This window comes from Scophthalmus maximus, chromosome 3, assembly GCF_022379125.1.
Source record: "Scophthalmus maximus strain ysfricsl-2021 chromosome 3, ASM2237912v1, whole genome shotgun sequence".
Classification (NCBI taxonomy): Eukaryota; Metazoa; Chordata; class Actinopteri; order Pleuronectiformes; family Scophthalmidae; genus Scophthalmus; species Scophthalmus maximus.
Window position 1 is genome coordinate 14,911,937 of NC_061517.1, and position 24,152 is coordinate 14,936,088.

Here is a 24,152-nt window from a genome sequence, read left to right on the forward strand (position 1 = left end):
AGTCCTCATCCCGCGGACGAGCCGGACGCACAGACCGAACGGCGAAGTCAGAGAGGCAGAGGCCACTTCTCTTCTCTTCTTCTTTTTTCGCTCCCAAATTTAAGAAAGAAGACACAGCGACAACCTGCGCATCGCACAACTCCCGTTGTTCGAGGCTACCCAGGCTCCGTTCGCGTCCGCCCGGCAGCGGGGACAGCAGCAGCCTGGGTCGGGAGAGACTGGAGCAGGACCAGGAGGAGAGACAGGAGGAGGACCAGGACCAGGAGGAGAGACAGGAGGAGGACCAGGACCAGGAGGAGAGACAGGAGGAGGACCAGGACCAGGAGGAGGACCAGGACCAGGAGGAGGACCAGGAGGAGAGACAGGAGGAGGACCAGGACCAGGACCAGGAGGAGCAGCGATGCGCAGAGTCTGAAGACAGCGACGGGACCGAGGGAGGAGAGAGTGAACGCGGGGCTGTTTTCAAAAGAGGGGAGACGAGGCGAGGGGAGAGTTGGGGTCTCTCTCCACGGGGGGCGGGGGACACGACGTCCGCACTTCCGTGGGGAGGGAACCGAACGCCGGGAGCTCCCGGGCTGAGGGCGCGAGGAGATGCGCGGCGTGTCATGGACATCCGAGAAGGGATGAACACCAGCCGCCACCGCCGGGGAAACACTCAGGTAAATAAACACCAACTATTTGATTTTTTTGCCTCCGTGTTCTTTATGACTTTCGAAATTTCCGTTGCTGTTCATTTCGGTCAGTGCAGTCTCCATGTGGCTGTCTGTCAAAACAAACTTCCACTCGTGGCAGTAGATGACAGCAAATTTAAAAAACAAATATTTAAGGGAGTCATTGGAAGAATTTTAAAAAAAAAATCAGCCTGTAGGCTGGTAATGCTTAAATGTTCTTCTTCTTTAAGGCGATAGCAGGCGGCTCACAGTTATTACAACATGTCCAGTGTTTAAAGGAACCCTGGGGGTGGTGTTTTAAGATATTTTGTTCTCAAGAGACTTCCTAGTCAAATACAGAAGTAAATACATATAAAAATAAACATCTGTGTCTACATGACTTTATGGCCATGCATCAATTAGACAGAGTCACAGGTATACTTGAGATAACTTGACATGCACAACTCCCACATTGGAGATATTGACATCATCCGTGTCCTCTCATTGTCTGTATGTATCCTTCCTGCAAGTGGGACCCGAAGCCAAACCCCTGCTCATTTAAAAAACCCTGGTGGCAGGGCTTATCTGTCATCAGTGATCAACGGGGGATTGGACTCGGTCCACTCACATCATCATCCCTCCCTGTGTCTGATTGCACGGAGCTTGATTGCCCGTTCAAACTGTCCAAAGTGCTTTTAGCCGTGTGAGCCGTTGGAAACGGTCACCCCCTCGTGAAATCAAGTGTCCATATGTCTGGGGCGCTGCCTTTGCACATTATTATTGTGCTATTAAGTAAATGAGATGCGGTGCCTTTGACGGTTAACGCATCCCTGTGGCAAAACGTTTACATCGGGCCTCATCTGCCTCCCTTCTTCGCAGGCGAATGTCGGCGTGGTAAGCACTGTCTTTAGTTGCATGCTGACAGTGTGCCAGCTGGATGTCGTTTGGGCATAAGTGTTATTACCCATAGCCACGCTTTAATTCCCCCCTCTCCTCTAAAACACTACTCCAGAGTGCAGTTACTCCTCTTACCTTTGGTATTCGAGTGGCTGGGATAGTAGTGCTACTACACATGTCCTTGGGGAAGTGTGTTTATGGCTCGACACGTTTCTGATGATGTCACTGGCAACAGAGAGAGAGAGAGAGGAGGACGAGGAGGAGGAGGAGGAGGGTGGAACCGTGAAGTTCACAGTGCCCCACTGAATGGAGCCCGGTCTGCGTGGTAAAAAAAAACAGTGCAGGCACTGTGGTGGCAATTCGCTGAATGAGAGGAGAAAAGGCAACGCTGGTCTCTCTGCGAGTTTGATTCGACATCTGCAGCCGGACTCACAACACGTTCAAGTACACGAATGAGCAGATTGGTACAGCGTACAGAAATAGCACTGTTTTATACCCGCTGGTTGGGTCACATATTACATAATGCTGAACTAATGTCAGGTTACATGCCTCCGCCTTGAGACGCGTCTTCCAGCCCATTGTATCTTTCCCTGTCCTTGGACATGGAGTGAGGCGCTGATGTCTGCATATTTCACTCGTCAGACACCCATCATGCATCAGTTAGTCAATCTAGGTCAGAGGGGTTATGTGAAAAAGACACATACGATGCATCTAGAAAGAGAGAGTACAAAGTGAGGGTTGTCACGTTTCTGCACACAACAGGTAAACATTGGCAGTAGGATGATCCTTTAGAAGTCTTGTGTTTCTGTTGTTCATCCTTCAAAGCAAAGGGTCGCACCAACATATTACCCTGCAGAGTTAACCTCTATAATGTTTATTGTAGACTCACAATTAAGTAGCCGGGGCAGTGAAAATAATTTCTCCAATGTCTCGTACAGCGGATTTGCGGCCATGCAACAAACTGAAACCATTCGGATCACATGCCTGGTACCTGTTGATTTTGCGTTTTAACATTGACGACCCTGATTTGCACTAATCAAAATGCCGATACGCTCTCCCCTGCGTCACAATAGGTCAATGTTTTGTGTTGCTTTTGCATTTTGTCATGCACACCAGGCACCGCTCAGTGGGGAACTATAAAGTTCATGTTCCAACCTCCTCCTCTTATTGAGTCAGTGGCATCCTCAGAGACGTGTCCATCCATAAAAATAATTTTCTGCGGGCAGAGAAACGCAGAATGATTCCCTCTCCTCACAAAATGTCTGCAACGTGTAAAATGCTGCTGTAGCAATTATTTGTATTTGTACTCTTATCTCCTTTGTTTCTTTTTTATGGCAGAGGTTGAAATTCAAAATGCTGAAATGCCACATAATTGTTACAGCTCTGTTTTCAGTTGCACATTACTAATTCTAAGTTTGTACCGGAGAAGTGCGAAAAAACAAAAACAAACGAAGCGAGTCAAATTGAGATATGTTAAACATAAAAAATCCAAGCACGCAGACACGATTTTGGAATGTGGTGGTGATGGACTGTCTCCGGAGACAGCTCAGAAAACATACGAGCAAGGTAATAAATGTAGAAAAGGACATATTTACTTGCCATTCCAGTGGTGTAGGTGTAGTTTGTCTGATAATCACTGCACTGTCTTATATATGAAGAAGGAAAATATATAAACTACTTGTGTTGTAACTGCCAATTTACCATATACCGTATACACTCTTTTCTTAAACTCGGCCACGGTATTAATGTGTTTACCATGCTGCGCGGTCTTCCAGATCTTTTGTAATCCTGTGTCTTTCCTACAGTGCTGACTTTCCTGTAAAGCGCTTTGAGTGGTCTATATGACTAGAAAAGCGCTATATAAATACAGTCCATTTTACAGTAATAACCTCTCGCATTTTTCTCCATCCTGGACTTAAGAAAATCACCATAACTGCTGAGTTAAAAGCAGCGTTCCAGCAAAGACCTGCTGTAAATCTCTGTATTTTAACCGGAAGGCTCTTAAAATAAAGGCAGGTGCACTGGCACCATGAGCGCTTGTGCCTGAAAAACAATTAGTCAGAGCTACCATCAGTTCTAAGATGAATACTGTACACAGTATGTTTTCTGCAGGTGCCCACTTAGAGTGATTCAAACCCAGGCCCCTACAGTCACCGTCCAAATAAAGCATCCGTTCAAATCTCAGTCCTCTAGATATTTTATGGTATGTACGATGACTCCATTGCTTGATGTTTGACCATTTAATCAAAAGGATGTTCAGGAACTTTCTAGCTGAATTGTGACACGTAGAAGTTGAATGTTGTGTAAATTATTCCCATATATGCTCGTTGTATAAAAAAAATTGGGCTTGGAGCGTGTGTGTGTGAAGGGAGAACCTTTCAACACACTCGGTTGGTCTTGTCACAGGGGAAAATGGGACGAGCGTTTCATGGAGTGCCCCTGGTGCGCCGGGGAGAAATAAAGAAGCTGGCATGTGTTATGTCATGCCTGCGGCTTGTGTGCTTAGATCAAAACACCATTAGTCTCTTTGTCTTGTGCCACTATCTGAGGTGGAATCTTGGCTCTGGAATATGTTGGCTCGTCTGCGACTCCTGTGGTGTGCCATTTGTGAGGGGCGGGGAAAAACTGGGTTGGCACATAAAAGCACCAGCTCAAAATCTTTGAGCTTATTGGTTATAGCTGCACGGATTCCGGAGCAGCAAGATTGGCAGGGGGAAGTTTAAGGTTTTAAAGAAAAATACCTCTTTTTATCTCTGTGGAAAAGTAACCCGGAGTTCAGTCTTTGCCGTCAGTACGAGCAAAAGTAAGCACCTTCAAAACGCCTTTGAAAGTACAGTCGATCTTTTTTATCTTGTTTCATGGATCCAACCTATGTGACACCTACTTAACATGTAGGTTCAACACGTCAGTTCTATGAAGGAGAAGAAAACTGTTAGCAAAACTCGTATAACTTCGAAGAACAACAGAATAAGCTTGGTGGCAAAAAAAAGAAAAGAAAATCAAATTGGTGTTTTGTGGCTAGACTTGTCTTAATGATTGACTATTTATGGTAAATGAACGTTTGACCGTTAAACGGTATCATCTGATAAAGACTTGACATCATTATCACTGCCACTCTTCCGCAGAGCTGCTTCGTAACTCTTCCAATGCATGTGTGCGGCAAATCAAAATATGCATCCCCTACTACAAGTGCTAGTGGTCTCAGCCCGGGCACCGGCAGAAAATGAATTTTAGATGACTGGAGGCCGTCAGAGCCGTGAGATGAGCCTCACATGCGGGGAAACACTGATCGAGCTGGTGCCTGCAGATCAAGTGAAGTCACGGCTCAGGTGATTAAAGATGCATCATTGTATGCCATTTTTCCTGGTCGTGTCTCGTCCCGGCACAGTGTGGGAGTCCTGTCTCATTCATGATTCAGAGCTCGGAGGGAAGTGGGTGTGTGTGAGTACGTGTGGGCTGCTCATGCATTTTAGTGTGAATTCTATCTTCATCTGGACTCTTCAACAAGAGGGACCTGCCGTACCCTTCTATTAATACGTTGTTTGAGCCCTGAAAAATTGATGGCAGCAGAGCGATCGGCTGTAGCGGAGGGCGGCGAATCGGCGGCCGTCACTGTCAGATTCTGAGGCCGACTTAACTGAAATCTGTGGTTTATCAACTCCAGCTGGCGCCGTCAGAGAAGAAGGGGAGCAGAGGTGTCACTCTGACAACACTGAAATTTGCAGGAGCGCTTTGTCCCCACGATTGTGAAGCCTCCCTCAAAGCAGCTGCATTTCCTCAAAAATCAAACAGAAGCAAGTGCTCAGTTTCACATCCAAGCTGTCTGCTGTTGCGATCCATGGCGCTGAATCCATGCGATTTGTTGTTATAGTACTACTACTACTCAAGGAAATTGTGGAGTAGAGCCGCAGTGATTAGTTGATTAATCCATTAGTTGATTCCATCCCAGAGTGTGTCCATAGGCGAGGCCCTTAGTGCTACCCGCCTTTGAACAGAAGCGTCAGCAAAATGAGTGTTGATTGTTGATTGATAGAAAATGAAGGATTTTTCAAGGCAACAATTTCAAATGTTTGTTGGTTTTAGCTTCTCAAAAACCAGGGGTTTCTCTTTTTTTCTTCCCAGTAGATTAAATTCTTGTTTTTAAAGACCTAGCGGTTAATTGAAAAAAAGTGAATAGTTAATAGAAATCTACGTTGTGATGAAATCATAAAAAATGCACGTCTAATTTCCGTGAGTGCAAGTAACCTGACCAACCTACAGTATTCAATTCATAATGAAATAAAACAGAGGAATGTGGCAATGCCTGAATAAGAAAATGTTCAATACCGTATTTTTGCAGCTGCGTACAAACATTGAAATAATCATCAAAATATCAGTTGATTAACTTTCAAAGGAAACATGTGCTGTAATCTCGACGTCTTCACGATCGATTATGACAATAATGTGACATTTCGGCATTTTGCTCCTCATTTCGTCAGAATGGAAATATTTATAGGAGATTTCTCCAAAAGATCATCAAATCAGAGACGAAGCCTGAGCGGCACGTGACATTTTGCAGATCATCATTCACCAGCCTTATGGTACACTCACTTAGTAGGATAATGTCAAAGCAGTTGAATTAGGCAGATACCATTTATTTCCTCTTGATAGTGACAAGTCTGTGAAAGTACATGTGCTGAATCTTATACAGTATGTTCAGGGATATGAGGCACTGGACTGGGATAATGCTATATGCAGCATAACTATCACAAGCTCATTGTTTCCCAGACTCTGTGTCGTTCAGTCTTTGCATGCATCATGTGACTTGCATTTGTGAAATGAGAGGCTGAATTCCCCACTTGTTGTGTTACGCTTAAACGCAACGGAGTTTGTTCAAATTGAGTCAGGAAATGTTTTGGCCTGGATGGTCACTCCAGCCTTGGTCATAGTCCAATTTTTCAACCATCGGCATTTTCCAGAGACATGAAAGAGAGTGAGAGTCGAAGTTTGAAAGCCTTTACCCATCATTAACTCTCATCATGTACGGCAAACAAATGAGAGAATCAATTTGGGATGAAAGTAAGTCATTGGCCTTGTCACTACCACTTAAGGTCACAAGAGGTATTAATTCATCCTGAAGAGGAAGTCAAATACTGCCGTGGACTCTCTGGACTCCCCTGGCCATCATGTTCGTGCTGTGCTTCTTTGAATCAAAAGGCTGTCTGATTTCTCATGTCTCAAGGCATGTGAGTAATAGAGATCAAGAGACTGCTGATAGAGGCGAACAGAAACCTGCTTTTATTAATGGAGTGTCTCGGTGGTTCACACTTTCTCGTCATGCTTGTGGCTTGTGGTGCTGTGAGGACAGGATGAATTCATTTTAGATGACGTTTACATGTCCGACAAAACATTTACTTGAACCCTTTGTTTTTTTGTTTTACTCTGTTGACACCTGCCATTTACATGTCTTGGGTAATCAGATCAAAGGAGGACGTCCCTAAATATAAGTGTAAATGATCACCATGTTCAGGCCATAGACTGTATATAAAAATTATTCTACTTCTCACTTTGTTTAAAACGTCAGTATACATGGTCTCAGTCGCTAATTTCAGGTGTTCCTCAATACAGCGTGATGCTCGTTTTGTGAATTATGGTTTCATATAGAGTGGAATAGACAATAAAGCATGCAGTGCGTTGAATACTGTTCAATAGGTGCATGGTGGCAGGTGTAGGTGGACGTGCAGTGGACGAGCTCTCAGTCAGGCCCAGCCCCCTGCCCCTTCAATTGCGTCTACTTCTGGTTTTTCCAAAAACCAAGATGGCGGTGAACAAAATGCCAAAATTGAGGCCTCAAAATGGCATTAAAAAGCACGTAACGAAATCTGAACACAAGTGGTCAGCCTGGACACTTTGGAGACGCATGATGGACGCAGGTGGGAACAGGGTTGTGTTTCAGCCGTCCGCTTGTGTTCGGGTCACTGGAGGTGTGTGCTCATGCCAGGTGTAAACGGAGTCTCTGAAAACATCAAGCATTCGTGACAAGTGTTAAATTGCAGTGGCCTTTCATTCTGCAGCCTGTAGTGTTATTACTTTGGGTATTCAAAGTCAAAACATAATCATTGAATCTAATTCAGTCTCCATATACGTGCTTTGCGCTGTGCTAACATCATAATAACATGGCAAAGGTGTGAAGTTGGAAAGTAAAGTTTTGTATCTCGGCTCCGTGTTTTGATTTTTTTGACACTGTGCGGAGTAATTTTATTCAGTGTATCTCTCACAATTATTCCCTCAAAGGAGGAGCACTCCAAAAATATCCAGGAGCACAAGAAGGGATTTGAAGTCTTCCTGTTTTATTATTAAAAGCCAACATTTACTCATAACATTTGCATCCTAATAACGGCAAGATAAGTTGGAACTACGATGACACTCTTCAACCCAATCTTCATAATGAGATTTATAGGGGGGGGGGAGTCTTGCCTTTAATGGCTTAGTACACGCAGAATAGTGTAGGGGAATGTGTCAGGGACGCAGTTGATATATTTTCGCAGAAGCATCAGTTTGCTCTGTCCTGCCTTTCAGTGGTGCAAAATAAGAAGCAAACTGAGAATTTAACAAACCGTAATCATTCAGTTGTCCCTGCTTTTTTGGCAACCTACCTTTTGACCGACTACACAGTATGTTCATATTAATTTTCCTCTCATTTATTTCAACATGCTGGTGGGTGTGCAGTGAGAGGGAACTGTGCCACCGGTCAGTTAAATGTACCAGGGAGAGTCTGTTTGAGCGAAGACAATGGCTAATTTCCTCCCGTCATCCTTTTTCACACCATATCCAGCCTATCATACGCAAACATTTATCTGCTACTTAAACAGAGAGTATCGCATATATCTATATCCACATGTTGGGGGCTGTAGATAAATATATCATCAGTGACAGGAGGAATTTGTCTCATTATGATGTCACGACTTTCTTTTTATTTTTTTTCGGAGTCTAAGCAGGGATAAATTACGGTTTAGACCTTGAGAAAATCAATTGTGTGAGTCTCCCCGGGGACCGAAAACGGTTTTGCGCCGCGTACAGTCAGGTCTTTATGTCAGAAATACATAATCCCCCCCCCCAGCTCAGACGAATTCTAGGAGCCAGGACAGTGCCTTATTACATGCTAGGGACGTGTCTGACAACCACCTTGCTTTTTGTTTTGTCTCAGCAGGTTTGAGTGCGAGCAAGCAATCCCTTTGTGTTCCCCTCGCAGACAGGATCCATATTATGCAATGTTAAGAACACTGAGGCAAAGTGTTTTTCTAAACGCCTTGGCCGGACAAATACTCTTCTGTGGTTGCAAGACAGAGCAGATTCCTTATTATCCCTCTCAGATGCATTATGGCCTTATCACAGTTTCTGCAATTCAAAATAGAGCTGATGCTACGCAGGTCGCCTCGACCTTTAAAAGTGTTCGTAGAGATGAAATGCTATTAGCTAAAATATTTTTTTCTTTTCAGGATATGATTATTCACCATGTCCTTGTGTTTTTAATAAAACAAATGACTGCCCAGCAAACATGTACAGTAACTGTATATGAATGTCTAATGGATCTCCCTTTCCTTTTCCTTTCATTTGACAGACAAATGGTGAAAGTGCTGCAAAGGACAAAGCCAGGATTCTACACACTTGTGATTGGATGTGAGCTGATATTTACCTGAGACCATTAAAATGGAGTTGCTATGGAAACTTATATTGCTGCTGTCATTGGTGGAGTGTCTGACAGGTAAGCTGTCGAAACATTTTTATCTTGTTGGCATACGGGCTATGAATTGTTATTTATAGATTTGTTTCTTAGTTTTTTTTGTGATGTTGCCTTGGCAATCAGAACAGATGGGAGTTACAAGTCAAATAGAAACAAAGTTTTTATGGCAAACAGCTCCAAAAGCTCTCCACCAATTTTATAAACGTTAGGAAAGATTCATGTTGTTGTGTTTTCATCGGCAACTCAAGGCAGCGGATCAACATTCTTCCAGTTATGGATAGGAGCCTTCTCTTCCTTTCCAGGCAGTGAATCCTGTTGGAAAAAGAGCCAGCCAGGGCTCCTTTCTCTCAAAGACAGAGTCTGTCCAGCAATGGGCCGCGCAGTCATTCATTGTAAAGAGCGCCTCAATTGTTAGCCTAATTGAGATTGTACTGGTAGTGGTACAAAAATCTTGTCATTGATCTCGCCTTTAATGAGAGACCTAATTGTCCTCGCTAATAAAATGTTCAGGGTCAAACGCTCGTTCCCCCACTGAATGTCAGTCTGAAGCCGAGAACACGATGAATAAGTGCTTTGTTGCATGAACACAGTGTCTTGTGGAATGCGTAATCTTTCATGTCGCCTTGCTCCAAATCGGCTGCCCCTTCTTGCAGCTGGGGCCAAAAATAATAAGTGCGCGTGTGTGTGTAGTAGTTTATGTGTGCACGCGCGTCTCTTTTCAAAAGCACAACGGCACGCTGGCACCTAAATTTGCCCACATGGCAATTAGCACCACTTATCACTAAATCCAATACACATGAGCTGTGTCTAATGAGGCTTTCCTCGGGGAACTGTGACTCACCGTGGGATTAGGATCTACAGCGCAGATATAAGTGTTGGTGGAAATCCTGCCGTAAACCTGATCTCAGATAAACAGCTTCAAGGAGACCATTTATGTCCGCGGCCTGTGATGCACACTACACTCCCCCCGCAAAAAAATGTATTTTTCCCTGCAACCGTGATGTGCAGGAAATACATTCCGATTCTATCTATTCAAAGCAAATTTGTGCTTAACAAAGGAGAAGGAAGGCAAATCGTTGCTGAAAAGCATCGCGTTGCACAGTCCTTGCTTCACTCTCGAGGCTCACACGCACAGTCGGTAACAGAGAGTAACTGAGCATTAATATTCAGTATGGGCTTACATTACATCTGCTCTGCTTGCAAGACAAGCATGGCGCAATATAACGATAGACCTCCAAAGCCTCAGTGTTCTGAGAAAGCTTTTTAGTATGCAGACATGCATACTGCCGGGAAGACGAGGCGCAGTGTGAAGGTGTGAGATAGGTGCTGCTCGGTAGGTTATTTACCCAAACCTGGGAGTGTTTTTCTTTAAACAGTAGGTATTAGCTGTGTGGGAGAGCAATGAGGCCAGGGGGAAGTGATTCCCATAGCGAGTTCATCTGGAGTTAACCAGCAACCCCCCCCCCCCCCCCCCCCCCCCCCCCCCCATCCCCCCCCAGGGTTCTGAATAGCCTTGGGCATGGGCATGTACCATACAGTATGTGTGCTCGTGTGAAGAAGTGAGAGAGAGAGAGCAAGGAAGCAGAAGAGAGGTGTCGAGGTAGGGCTGGATGTGGTTTGCCCCGCACAAATACCACCGGGCCTTCACGCTGTTAGCCACGCCCAGCCCAGGGCCAGGAGTCTCCATCACACAGAAGGGATTTTGTATTTGTATTACCAAGACACATCTCCTTCTTTATTCCCCCCATAGAATAACTCATTTTCTGTGAGGAACTGGGAGGAGATGGAATTTCTACACCATAATATAAAAAAAGCACACAAAATATGTCAAAGAGATGACGTACAGTGGTCTGGTCATTAGAAAAAAATAAGCACCAGGATGGGAATTAAAGACCCAGCTGTGAAGCTTGCGGTCCATATTTCCTCATGCTGCACAACCACATGCCGTACCTCGTAAATTGTTTGATGCAAAGTAATAATTTCCAAACATTAAACTACAAGGGGGAAATGTTTCAAAAATTATTGGCAGCAGTGCAATCATAGAAACATCTGTGGTTGGCAGCGGAGGGCAACAATTTATCAGCACCGGAACCAGGAATGTAAACTCATCGAGCAAGATTGCTCTTAAGGCTCTAACCATGCAGCAATCGAATATTTTTTGCTCTAAGAATACTTCATAATCCACGTCAGAGAAATCTTCCACGGTGAGGTGAGTGGGTGTCAACAGTTTTAGAGAAGTCATGCATTTGTGGCATGAGGTGCTGGAGTTCATCAAAATCTCCAGGACTTCAGGGAGTTAAGTGATATGATTAAAATGTCTGGTGTTCATGAATCACTCACCTCAGACTGGCCAATCAGACGTACGCATTCAACAAAGCTGTAATTTAGCCACTGACGTGGTTTGGCACAGCAGGCGTGCAATCATGGACGCAAATCAAATAATGTCTGTGTGACAATCAGTGACAAGAAATTTGTGAGCCATTAGATGATAAATTTCTGATTTTTTAAGTTCATCGTCATAAAATACTGGCACGTACCGATGAGCGTTCCTCCTTCCCCTGCTGTTTGCCAAGTCACCCTTTTCTTGAGGTGATTTAAGTGTAAATCATAAAGGGGAATAAAAAACAGATATTCATTCTGGGTGTAACAATGCATTTTGTCTTTTGAAAATGCAGTCTGAGATGTTTGTCTGAGAGGTTGTCGGCAGTCTGAGATGTTTAAATCATTGTTGTGTTTTTTGGAGAGAAAAAGTTTGTACTAAAAAGATACTACTTACACAGAACAGTCATTTTGTCCCACATCATAGAAATCACATTTTGAGGCAATCTCTTTGCAAAAGAGCTTGAACAGGAGGAGTTATTACAGTGAAGAACTGTTTGAATGTATATATACAAATAGAAAAACCCATCCGTTAATGTGACAAAGCCTGCAGTCTGCCCAAATTGATACTTACAAGACAAGACGTGCAATTTTATGCCCACCCCTGTTGATTTAAAGCCGGTTCATAGTGATGATAGTGAGTGAAAATGAAGGGCTGCTCCTGGCCAACATTATAATCTCCTATAACTACTTTTACTTTGCTCAGTATCCCTGTGTGTGCATCCCAGAGATGACTGGAGCTTCAAATATTGACTTACCTCTCTGATTCATCAGAACACAGCAAAGGCTTTTAGGAATCCTTAAGCAAGGATTTTACTGCATCTTTGAAGTTCTGTATATGTGGTGGTGAGGAATATTCCCCAGCGAGTCCTCCTCTGTTGCTGGATGTATTTTTTTCACTTCCTCCGGGAATGAAAGATCATCCAAAATGAAATGTGTTTGCAGTCTAAAGTTAATTATAGACCCATAATAATTAATTTGCGCTGTGTTTTTATTCATTGTAAACACAACACATCAATTGAACAGCAATATATCTTTTGATATGTTTTGACAGCATACATGTTGTAGCCTGGAGCATTGGTGTGAGCTGCTCTTAAAGGCGTATTTCAGTGGTACTGTCTCCTGACGCTGAAGTTATGAATTTGGCAACATTGCTCTACATCAATCTGAACACTTTCACGTGCGAATGAAATAAACATGGAATTGTGGATTTTTTAGAATGTCTTATTAACAGTCTTTAGGATGTTTACGTTACATTTTTTGTACAAGAATCCATTCCATATGCTGCTTGGTCACAAAGTGAAAATAGCTAATGGTCAAATTAGGCATTCTGTATGTTGCTATGGTTGGAAACATTATGGTACAGTTTTTTTACTATGATGAATGTTTCCATTAGTGTGTACCAAGGCAGCTGGTTTATGACAAATAACCTTCTAACCAATCTTGAGGAGGAAAAGGTAGGGATATTACTACAATAAGATGACGAACGGCGTTCTCAGCAGCAGCATGTTTTCGGGTTTATGTAGACACAACAAAATAGCTATAATTGGCCTTTACGTCATATGGAGTTGGACCTAATCAATTTCTGTTTCCCCTTGTGAACATGGCATTGGATATCATCAATACAAGAAGTGTTCATTTCAGCTGCACCAGCTTTGATGAGCCTCGAGAATGGTGTGACGTTGAACATTGGTTGGGAATGTGTTCGCCACATTTCTCTCTTTACAAACTGTGTCACTTGCATTGAAATTAGTTTCATTAACAAGCTGCACAGTGCAGCGTGCCATATCACAGCAATTCAATTTAGTTTGTCAATTTTTATATAGTGTAACTATTGTCTTTTTTATTGGGTCCTCTTGCTAAATCTACAGTATTCAAATCATGAGAAAATTGTGAAAGGAGAATCTTTATTTACTGCTTTTCTTTTTCTACAATTTTTCTGGTGAAATATTGAATTATTAATGTTTCTTTAAAGGCTTCTTTTTCCAGTTATAGGTTTCTGTTTCCCAAGGGACTGTGAGAAACAAGTCCTACAGATATTCACATATACTTAGACAAGATGTGATTGAATGATGTTGCTCAAAACAGCCCAGACCTTCCTTCTGCTCAGAAACATTCGCTGCCCCGGAATGAGGGGCCTTAAAGGTGTACCTTATCGGCCTAAACAGAGGGGAAAGATGCTTTAAAAAGCAAGATTGGCTTTTTTTTATTTGATGCATAAAACCCGGAGCTGAAACGAATGGATTTGGGACCTCACAAATGACTGATACCTCCCCCACAGCCAACTCCCCGTGTGCCTGTTTATTCATGCTGAGGTAAGCTGGAGGAATTCATTTGCTGTCAGCTAGTATTGAATTTGAGATTAGTTTTTATTTTCAACCTCCAAAACAGCTCCCTCTGCCTTCCACTTACGCCCCGATGCCGAGTCTTGTGTTGTCTGAGGAGCCTCGGAATATGGCTGCACATATCACCATCTGGCAGCAGGTGACAAATACGAGTGGAGAGTCGGCCTACTTTTTATTAGAGATCCTTTCATAATGACCTCCATCCATGTCCTGCAGCATTGTACAGTCAACTTCCTGTTAGGATTCTGGATCAGTGCTCTTCTTCGATAGAGCTCTTTTTCATCATTTTACTTTCTATGCTCTGGGGTACGCAGGGTTGGGCCTGCAAATCATATTTTGACATGTGGTTTTCAGCATGATTTCTAGATCATTACAGGGGAAACAAGCTGTTTTTGTCATTGCTGATGTTCAATTTTTTAACCTTCATTACTTGGCTAGATGTATTACCAGTGTGCATCAATAGTCCGATCAAGCCAAGTACGCTACCAAAATGAGATTTTCCTGGTGAAAAAAAAAAATCAATGTTTGTGCAGTACAATTGTGTTTAGCACCTGAATGTTTGATTACCAGAGAGCGAGCCCAAAAAAAGAATAAAAAGCTGCTATTGCATTTTACATTCATTCCCTTTAGGGTAAGGATAGAGTTTCAGAGAGTTTGCATCAGTTTGAACTGAGCCCCCCGGGCACAGCCCCTCGAGCTCATCCCTTCTCATTATTCTGACACTCATCATTACAACAGTTGCCATGGCGCTGCCAAAGATCGGGTCAGTTCAGTACTGCCATAGTCGGGAGTAACAGCTGCAGCCAAATATCTACATATGAGGATTCATTTCCCATTAATTCAATAATGAGCATCACGTTTGGTTTACTGCGTATGTAAACATACTGACAGACATGGTACAGTGCGTTTTAGGCTCTTTGCTTGTGGTTGCATTCCAGGTGATGCAAATCTGATCTGTTGCAGTTGTTTTTTGGTCAAAGCGTAAGACAAGTGAGAAGTCCAACACATTTAATAAGCACCGTGAATCACTCACTGTGACTCACTCTGTGAAATTGTGCTATATTCAGTTCAATGTACCTCATTCAAACGTGTGTGAATGTTAAAACTCTAACTACATATACTGGGAATGTTTCAGTAGATCCATTAAATCTTAACCTTATTCTCTATGGTAAAATATGGCATCTATAATAAATGAATTATATACTATTGAATAATTTAATTTACTACATAAGATTAATACAACCAAATTCACTGCACTGTGTTGCAGTGTGTTGCAGTGCATTACCCAGCACAAGGTTTTTACTATTTTGTGTGTGCCAAATTACACACATTAATGCACCTTGATTCTTTTTAATTCTGATGCTATCTCTTTTCTGTCTGACTTCTGGAAGAGTCAAAATGTTTGTTAATAACTAAAGGACTGGTTTAGGTCTCGGGTCTGAATTGCCCCCCAATTGATGCATTTTCAAAATAAAAAACTGAATGTGTGCGTTTGTGACTTGACGACTGAAATTATTTATCCATTTGTTGAGGCAGCGTGATTAATCACATGCAGGCGTTATCATCCCGGCAAGTTTGTGTACAACAGGTGCGAGGGTTTGGGTTTGATTATACAGGAAGCGTCTTCTGGCAATCAATCATCTCTCAACGCTGCTTCAAAGGACACGCTTCATCTAACAGAGATTATAATTAGGTGGCCTTTTATTCTGTGTAACGTTCTGAGAAGTTTATCCTTGTGGAGAGGACATTGTACAAGGTCCCTTGTCAAACATTCCCACCCTCTCCGAGAGTTATTTTGGGTCTTGAGGATAAACCTGTGCTGGCTGGGCGTAAGGGACTTGAGAAAGCTACCTTCCTCTCCTTCAACCTAATATATGTTATCCTAGCTACATAATCTTCCCACTTCTGTACCGTTTCAGAAATGCAAATTTATTCTGGCAAATCCGAGTGAATTTCCCTTCCGTCACAGAGGGAAATGTTTATTCCAGTGAAGTGTTGACTACCCCATGGGTCACTGGTGAGCTTTGCCTGCACAACGTGCCGCGTCTTTGTTCTTACAAAGAAAGAATCACTCAAGGAAAAAAAAGTTATCCACAAACTGGCTGCGCCGTATTCACAATATGAAGAGTGATTATGATAATAATGATAATAATGCATGTGTGCACGGTAAAAGTGTAATTCAAAGCAATTTTCAAGCAGCACTGGTAATTTGTTGTATCGTGGTAAGATTGGATTATAAGTAACAATGGGTAGTTTGGATGGAATTTGAAGAAGAAGCAATTTGTGTCCTTTTCTCTTAGAACAAAAGCCAAAACTTTTGAATGAGTAAAAGAGAAAAAAAACACAAAACAACACTTCTCTCAAGCATTGTGAAAGTTACTTTCTTTTGTAGGATTTTGTAAAGGGCACCATTTCGATGATTAGAATGAGGGGACAATTGAATGTGAGACCATTTTACTCTTAATCTTTGCTGTGTGTGAGACATCCCTTGGAAAGTTGGAATCGGAGTTTGAAGGCATTAGGTAAAATAGTGCTGACGCACTGTACCTTCGGATGTTTGCGTTAAAATTTTCTGAAGGTTAACGGCTGATTATTCAGTACCTCGAACATCCAACAATTTTTTTAATAATACTATTATGAAAAATACAGATCCATGCCAAACAGTACAAGAAAATAGCTCGCTTGTTCCCGGTAAATGTTGAAAGTGATTTATATATATATATATATATATATATATATATATTTTAAAAGTGTTTTTCTGGCTCTCCAGAACATCAAAGCTGATGTAGTTTTTTTGGTTTCCCACACAGGAAGTGGAGTCCAGCTGAGGCCCGTGTTCACCAAGCAGCCTGGCAGTGTGGTGTTTCCCCTTCAAGCTGGCGCAAGTCCCAGAGAGGTGGTGTTCAGCTGTGAGGCCCAGGGACACCCCCAGCCCTTCTACAGGTAACACTTGCAGGCAAAATTTTTTGCACACTTTTTCTTTCTTGTTTTGCAGAACCCTCAGGTAATTCCCCCACAGCTTTCAAGTGCAACGTTTGGTACTTAAAGCCTAAGCGGGACTGGGTTTATTGCCCCACGGAAAAGGGGATTTTAGGACCTTGTGGCTCATTGCTGCACACTGCCTGCGGTGCTTAGCCTAACTGTCAGTCATGGCTAATTTGAGAATGATGAACTAATTAGCCTTAGTTGCTCCTCTATCGTATATTTGCATTGTAGGATAGACATTGATCTGCTGTGGAATCCAATCGGAGAGCTTCAGTGACCATTGAAAAGATTGAGTTACCCAAGAGAATCCCGCACCAAAAACTCGGCTGCTATCATTTCAGCGATGGAATGCTGAATTCAGAGATTGAATGGAGTAGTGGAGTATATTTCACTTACCAGAAATATTGTGGCACAAGATACCTTTCCATATCCCTGCTTCAGGCCTGCTACAGTTAATGTTTCATGTACAGAATCGTTGCCAAAGGCTGCACAGGCAGTGCCACAGGGCATCTGATTTTGGGGTTATCATTACACAAATCACTTGATAGACAGAGGTGCAGAGAAAAAACAAACAGTAGCTGTTGGTTGTCCTTGTTCAGTACACTGACCCTGTGTGGTTGGGCAGTCCCCCCCGGGGATCGTGTTAGAAGCAAATTAATGTCCAGTTCCTCTGCTGCTAAAATGATGACAAATTAAGACAAATGGCGAACGCCGATTTGCGACGAAGTGCATCAGGTGCATACGCTGTTCATTCATAATCTAATCAAATGAGGTCACATAGATGTTGTACTCCTGTCAGTGTAATTAAATGCAAATTGCAAAGCCAAGCATTTAATGTGTAATAGGTTGAAACGATCCCTCATAACATCAGCATATGCGGCCGTTAATGTAGCTTGAAGATCCTTGGTGCTATGCTTAATGGACACAAATTGAAAAGAATGTACAAGATCTTATCACTTGGATCAGCTGGAATACTTATTTAGCAATCAGTCGCTATTTCACTGTGTGGATAGTCCTACATATTTTAAATGAAACTCACAAGTTCAGATCTGAACGTTTTCTTTTTTTTTTTCTCGTCCTTCTGAGTTCAAGTTCCACGAGTGTGCCCAGGTCCATATCAAATTCATTTTGCTTTAATAAGCTCTTTAATTACAGAAAGTGCCGCAGACTGTGGCAGTTTATATACCACATTAGGAAGTGATTTTCGGATTTATCACAAGCTGTTATGACACCAGTCTTTTGTCCCTTTTAATGATGGGACTGATGTTCAGATGGACGTGTTAGTTTAGTTGTTAGTTGGCACAGATCACAGTGCTGTCATCTCCTGGAAACTACATATATATCTTAAAGGTTTGTTCAAGTCTTGAAAAGGTTTTGGAACCTTGCAAGGTTCAGCAGTAGGACACCATATGCTTGGTGGCTCTTCACTGCTGTGAATGTAGGCAGGTCTATTTCAGGGGGCACCGAGGACAAATTCATTTGACGAAGGCTGCCTGACGACCGCTGCCACCTAGAGCTCCAACTTTAAGTTGTCACCAAGGCCCCTTGATTTGTCTTGTGCTCTTGGAACAGTTCCAGCTGCAACACCAAATCACTAAATCAATCCAATCAGCCAATCTGCTGTTGAGCACCACTCTGCTGCATATGTCGCCCCAAACCCCTTCCTTCTTCGACCCGGCCTCTTGCTCTCTTTGTCTGAACCTTTCACAAGGGCGAGGGAGCAAAACAGGTGAACTAGAAACCTCAAGCTTGGTTTTTCTTACAGATCCGTGAAAATCAATTAGCTAACATACAAACTATCTGTATCTTATTTCTTTGTGAGTCTCCATGTGCAAGTGTCGCTTTTCTCGTTAAACATATTTATGCTCTTATTTTCCTCTCATTTCTTTCCCTTTGACTGTGATTTGGTACGAGACTGAAAGTATAGTTTGCTTTCCTTGAGTGTAATGCAGACGGTTTCAGCTTCATTGATTGCATCGACAAGACTACTCTGAGAAAGTTTTCTGCTAAATAGAACTGATGAGTTTGATGCTTTATGTGTTGTAAGCCCTTTAGCGTTCACAGTTGATAGAAACTGAACCCTGTAAGTATTTCAGAGGTTGTGGTCACATGCGGACTTTGGTTGAACTGATATTATCGGTATAACAAGTTGTCTTGGAACATGAGCCGTAATTATGCAAAGTGAAGAAGGAAAAGCCTCTCAAATCAAACCCAGCACTTACACACACACACACACACACACACACACACACGCTGGCTTGCTGTATTACTCTAGACAAGAGATTCAATCAGAAAGCAGACACATCCTGTGTTTTGCATGTAGGCGACGTGTTCGAGCAGTGCTGTTTCTTTGTCCTCCTTCGTGATAATCAATTTGATTGGAGGGAAGGATTTTGGTTCCTGGTTTAAGGTCCGCCCTCATGAGGGTTGTGTTTTTGATGGGCAAACAGACTGAAAAGGAAAAAAAGGACACGTGAGAGGAATATTCAGAATTTGATCAGTGCGTAAGACTTTCGAGAAATAAGCAGTGTTTTGAAATGACCTGTTGCTGATGGCCTCTCATCTCAGTTTTGCTGTTTCGCTGCAGGAAACATCAGAGTGTCGTCGCTGTTCATGCCTGCTTTAGTCAGAAGGAGGTCTGGTACTAGTTTAAGGCCACTTGACTGAATAGTCTGTATTTTATGTTACTCTGTGCCATGTAGCTGTTTTTTGCATCAGCATCTGTCTGTCTAATATCCACAATCTGAAGTGACTATATTATTGTGTCATGTGCTTACATTCGCAGGTGGAGGCTAAATGACACTTTCATCCTTCCCAGACCAGGGTCACGTTACTCTCTCATGGGAGGAAACCTACACATCAGCCATCTGAATAAAGAGGAAGATGTTGGCGTATATCAGTGCCTGGCATCAAACTCTTTTGGAACCATCGTCAGCAGAGAGGCCAGTCTGCACGTTGCATGTAAGTAGAGCGCCACTGAAATCTTCATATCTGTCTATATTGAAACAATTCCTCAAATATAACAACTGAGATTTGCTTCTGAGTGGAGAAAGACAGATAATTGGGATTTTTAATACTTTATGGGGAAAAGGAGAAACTTTTGCTAAATGTAAAATTTCACTAATCTGAGGTAGAATATTCCAAAAAAAATGATGTTATATCTCTCACAGTAGTTGCAAAATGCATGAGCATTACAATCATATACTCCTGTATATTGTGAACTTTTGATATTCAAGACAAGTACATTGCAATAACTACTGTTCAATCATTTTATTGCCCAGCCCTACTTTAGACAACATTGACTGTGACATGCATAACACACCAGAACCTCTGATCGAATCAGTCATGTTGCATTGTGGGTAATAGTTCCAGGAATTGACAAAGGAGAAGTGTGTGCATTACAATGTGCAATTAAAAAAAGGTTCAGCTGCATTGATTTTGATTTGCTTTTTAATCTGTTCATGGAGAGTATGGCATGTTGAAGGTGTGTTAGGTGAAATCTTTTCTGCAAACTTCAGTACACTGCATATTATTTCCGAATAATTTCAGAATTTTAATATAAATATAGCCTTTAAATTTGATATAGCTCTATTTTTTTCGGTGTCTTAAACAATTTGTTTGTTTCAACATTTTTATTATTTTACCTTAGTTAAGTTTACTGTAGTTCACCTCAATTCAAGTTCAGATCTTTTGAGTTCAGCTCAGTTTTTGTTTGCTTCAGAAAGTAAAAGTTTAATTAAGCATCAAACGTTTTGGTTCTCTGAAAGTATAATGACCCAGTAGGATTCTCTGGAAATTGTTTGTTGTCAGATCTTCACCAACAAAAAAACTACCAGCGACCAGAGACTCTTACAGTAGGCTGATGCGGTTAGGGTTATTAATGAGGAAACAAGTTAGTCACATTATCATATCCAGTCATATTATGGCTTCGTTTTTTTTTCATTTTAAACCTGATTAAAGCTCCACTGCCGGTGTTTTTCCCGCCTGCTGCTCCTAAACTTCTCACATCTTTGTGATGAAGACTGCGTTATTGTGTGGTGGGCCTTGACAGACCCCTGTATAGTTGATGCTTTACAGCCTTCATTCATCAAATTTTATAAGACCAGAGTCGAAGGCATCTCTGACGGCAAGGTGAACTTGAGGCCTCCACTCTTGATGGGCAGCCCATATCAAATGACAGCCCTTGTATCTTTGAACAGATGGTGCAGCTAGATTGAATTCTGATGTCTGTTTCTCTGCCGTAGCAGACGCAGAGATGATCCTTGGCCGGGGAGAGAGGTATCTATCCTGCCACTGTTTGGTGCGTCTAAGTCACAAAGCGCCATTAAATCTTCAGCATATTCGGCAAATTGGTGTCCTGGGTTGCGAGCAGGCTGTTGATCATATTCACATTTCCAATTATTTTTCCAGTCCTGACCGTAACTGTATGCCACTGTGATTGGTTTTATCCATCGCCTGACCTGGAACCTCCGGCTTCTGTCAACGAATGAAAAACAAGCATCGGTGTGCTGATGTTTCATACGTCTTATTTTATTGCACTTGGTTTAACTTAATTAAGTGTGCTGTGTGATTGAGCAGGTCTCAGGTCAAGGGGAATAATTCTTCGGAGGAGCAGCCTGTTATGAGTCGGTATTGTGTAATTTGTAACAGGCTCAGAGTGGCTCAATTTGACAGCAAGGGGCTTACACCTCTCTCAGTCTTGTAATAACTCTATGAGACAAAAACCAAGTCAAAGGCCATTAATTAAGAGAACACAAGGGTCTACAATAATGTCAAATGAAGTCTGGAAGAAAAGTTCAAATGGTATATATCTAACTGGCAGGAGTTTCTGGGTTACATTGAGGGAGTCATCTTCCTCAACCCCCCTCACATGTGCGGTCCGCCATGGGTCCATTCTTGGCCCAGTCCTATTTACTTTAAACATGCCCCCTTTGGGCTCCATATAAAAAATATATGGTATCATGTACCATTGCTATGCAGATGATACACAAATATATCTGCCATTTAAGCGTCAAGCTGCGACCCCCAACCGACTGACTAGACGAACTTGGATGGAGCTAAACTTTCTGAATCTGAATTAAAAGAGAACAGAAGTTGTGTTGTTTGGGTCCTCCGACCCCATGTTATTTTTAGTAACACCCGGGGCTCTTTGCTGCCTTATTGTAAATCCTCAGCAAAAAACCTGGGCTTGGTCTTTAATGGCTCTCTTTAACTCGATATTTTCGTTTTTTATCCCCCCTATTTTAGCTTGACAGCAATGTTGGTCAATGTCTTTTGTTTTTAAATGTGCTTTAAAATGAACTTGAATTGATTTTAAAGCCCAAAACCAATGATTTTAGTCACCACTGCTGACAACAAATACAGAACTGTTATGACACAAATGTCATTATTAAGTACCCTCTTTCACAGTTTAATGGCTATATTTGGTGATTTATTCATGAAAGTTCATGCTGAAGAAGGACTGAAGATCAGTGTCTTAGTCCTGTGCCGACTGATGATGTCCACCAGACTAATGATGATGCAGTGCATATATAAAAGTTAATATAGCCTACATTTTAATCCTCTGAAAGACAGATGATATAACAGTTTCTTGAACCATCTGGTGGGGGATTAAACCTCTTAAAAGTATAAAGGTTCTTGATCCTGTTGACAATACAGACTTAAGTGTTTAAAAGGTTCTGCTCGCCCGCTGGGACTGCTGCAAGGAATAATCTAGTTGGTTATCAAGCCAGATTGAGTTTCCTAATCTCCCAGGGATATTTTTTCGCTGTAAGTGAAAGGATTTTCACCGCTGCGAGATGCAACATTATAAAACAGATTGCAAGGCCGGCGATATAAGCAAAGTGTATTGGATGCCTGATCCTGGAGAAGAAACATGCTACAGCTGAGATGCCGTGCTGCTTATAGAGCCACAAGGGTAACACCGTGTTTAATGAACTGTGAAATTGCTGTATTTATGAAAGAAATGCAGGATGCGACTCCCTTGTATCTTGGTGCTCATGATTCCTCCTATCAAATTCTGTCCTGTAATTGCACCTCATTTGTATTTTTTTATTACTGGCTCCGGTCTAACCTAACTGCCTTATCTGTATAATTACTTTGCTAGATTTCTGTCTCTTCTTTTTTTCGTCTTTTTCTATCAGTTCCATTTGCTTTGTACTCTTTAGTCATTGCTGTTCTGCCTCAGGTGGAAATTAAGTCTGTTTTCAGCTGGAACGCATCCGAGGAAGGGACAATAACATTTCTCATCAGCACCGTGATGCCTAGTGCTCAATCTCGGTTACAAATCATCTTTCCGGCAGTGGGCATTTCTGAATGCTGCACTTCACAACAGTGTTGTAATTGTCAGGAAAAAGCACCATTTGGGGCTCTTTGAGAATTAGGCCCCTTTGATGTTGATCACACCTCAAATGTCACGTGTCCCCCACTTAGGGGTTCACTGCGTCACGCTTCTCTGAATACAAAGCCGAGGAGAGGGTAAGACGATAAGGACAAAGAGGAGAGGAGATAACTTTTTTTCAATCATCATCAGTAATGTTCATTGCAGTTATTACATGGTAAGAATGTTGACATAAGTGGAAAATCATAGGAAAATTGCTGACTGTAAGTCACAACTCTCCCAGCATTGTAACAACATTCTTCAGCAGAACATCTACTCTGTCACTAACCATTTCCAAAAACATTCATGAAGCTTCTGAGATTTTGATGTGACTTACCATAGATACAGTGTATTTCTAGCGTGTGTGTGTGTGTGTGTAATGATAGTAGCACTTTAACTAGTGCATGGGAACAACATATTAACACAATTCTCCCCCCCCAAAAAAACAGCTGCATTAAAAGATAAAAGGTATATATGATATATATATATATATAAAAAAACAAAAAAAACAATCAAGGAGTTTACTAACATTAACCCTGTGGTGACAAAGGGTTTTTTTGAATGATGGCATTAGTGGGTGAAGATAAATGTCCCATTAAAATTGATTCCACCGCTCTTCCCATTTATTTCCATAGTTCCCATAGTTTAGACTATGTAGGATTGACGGTAGTGATGGAGACATCATTTATCATATGTTCATCACAATTTGTTTCAGGATAAAAGCCTGAAGGTTCATAGTTTATAAGAAAATATGATATCCAAACCTGTTGCAACTGTTCATCTTATGTCAGAGA

At 42.0% G+C, this 24,152-nt stretch overlaps 1 protein-coding gene across 2 annotated transcripts in view; it reads left to right on the top strand.

Annotated features, from left to right (window-relative positions):
* Positions 1-525: 525 nt before the first annotated feature.
* Positions 526-24,152, top strand: part of cntn3a.1 (contactin 3a, tandem duplicate 1) — a 68,025-nt gene continuing 44,398 nt past the window's right edge. For both annotated transcript variants that reach the window (XM_035645607.2, XM_035645608.2), the window contains exons 1-4: positions 526-659; positions 9,148-9,291; positions 16,805-16,937; positions 19,765-19,940. In XM_035645607.2, coding sequence (XP_035501500.1) covers positions 9,237-9,291; positions 16,805-16,937; positions 19,765-19,940 — 364 coding nt within the window. In that variant the 5' untranslated portion in view covers positions 526-659; positions 9,148-9,236. The remainder of the gene's footprint in view (positions 660-9,147; positions 9,292-16,804; positions 16,938-19,764; positions 19,941-24,152) is intronic.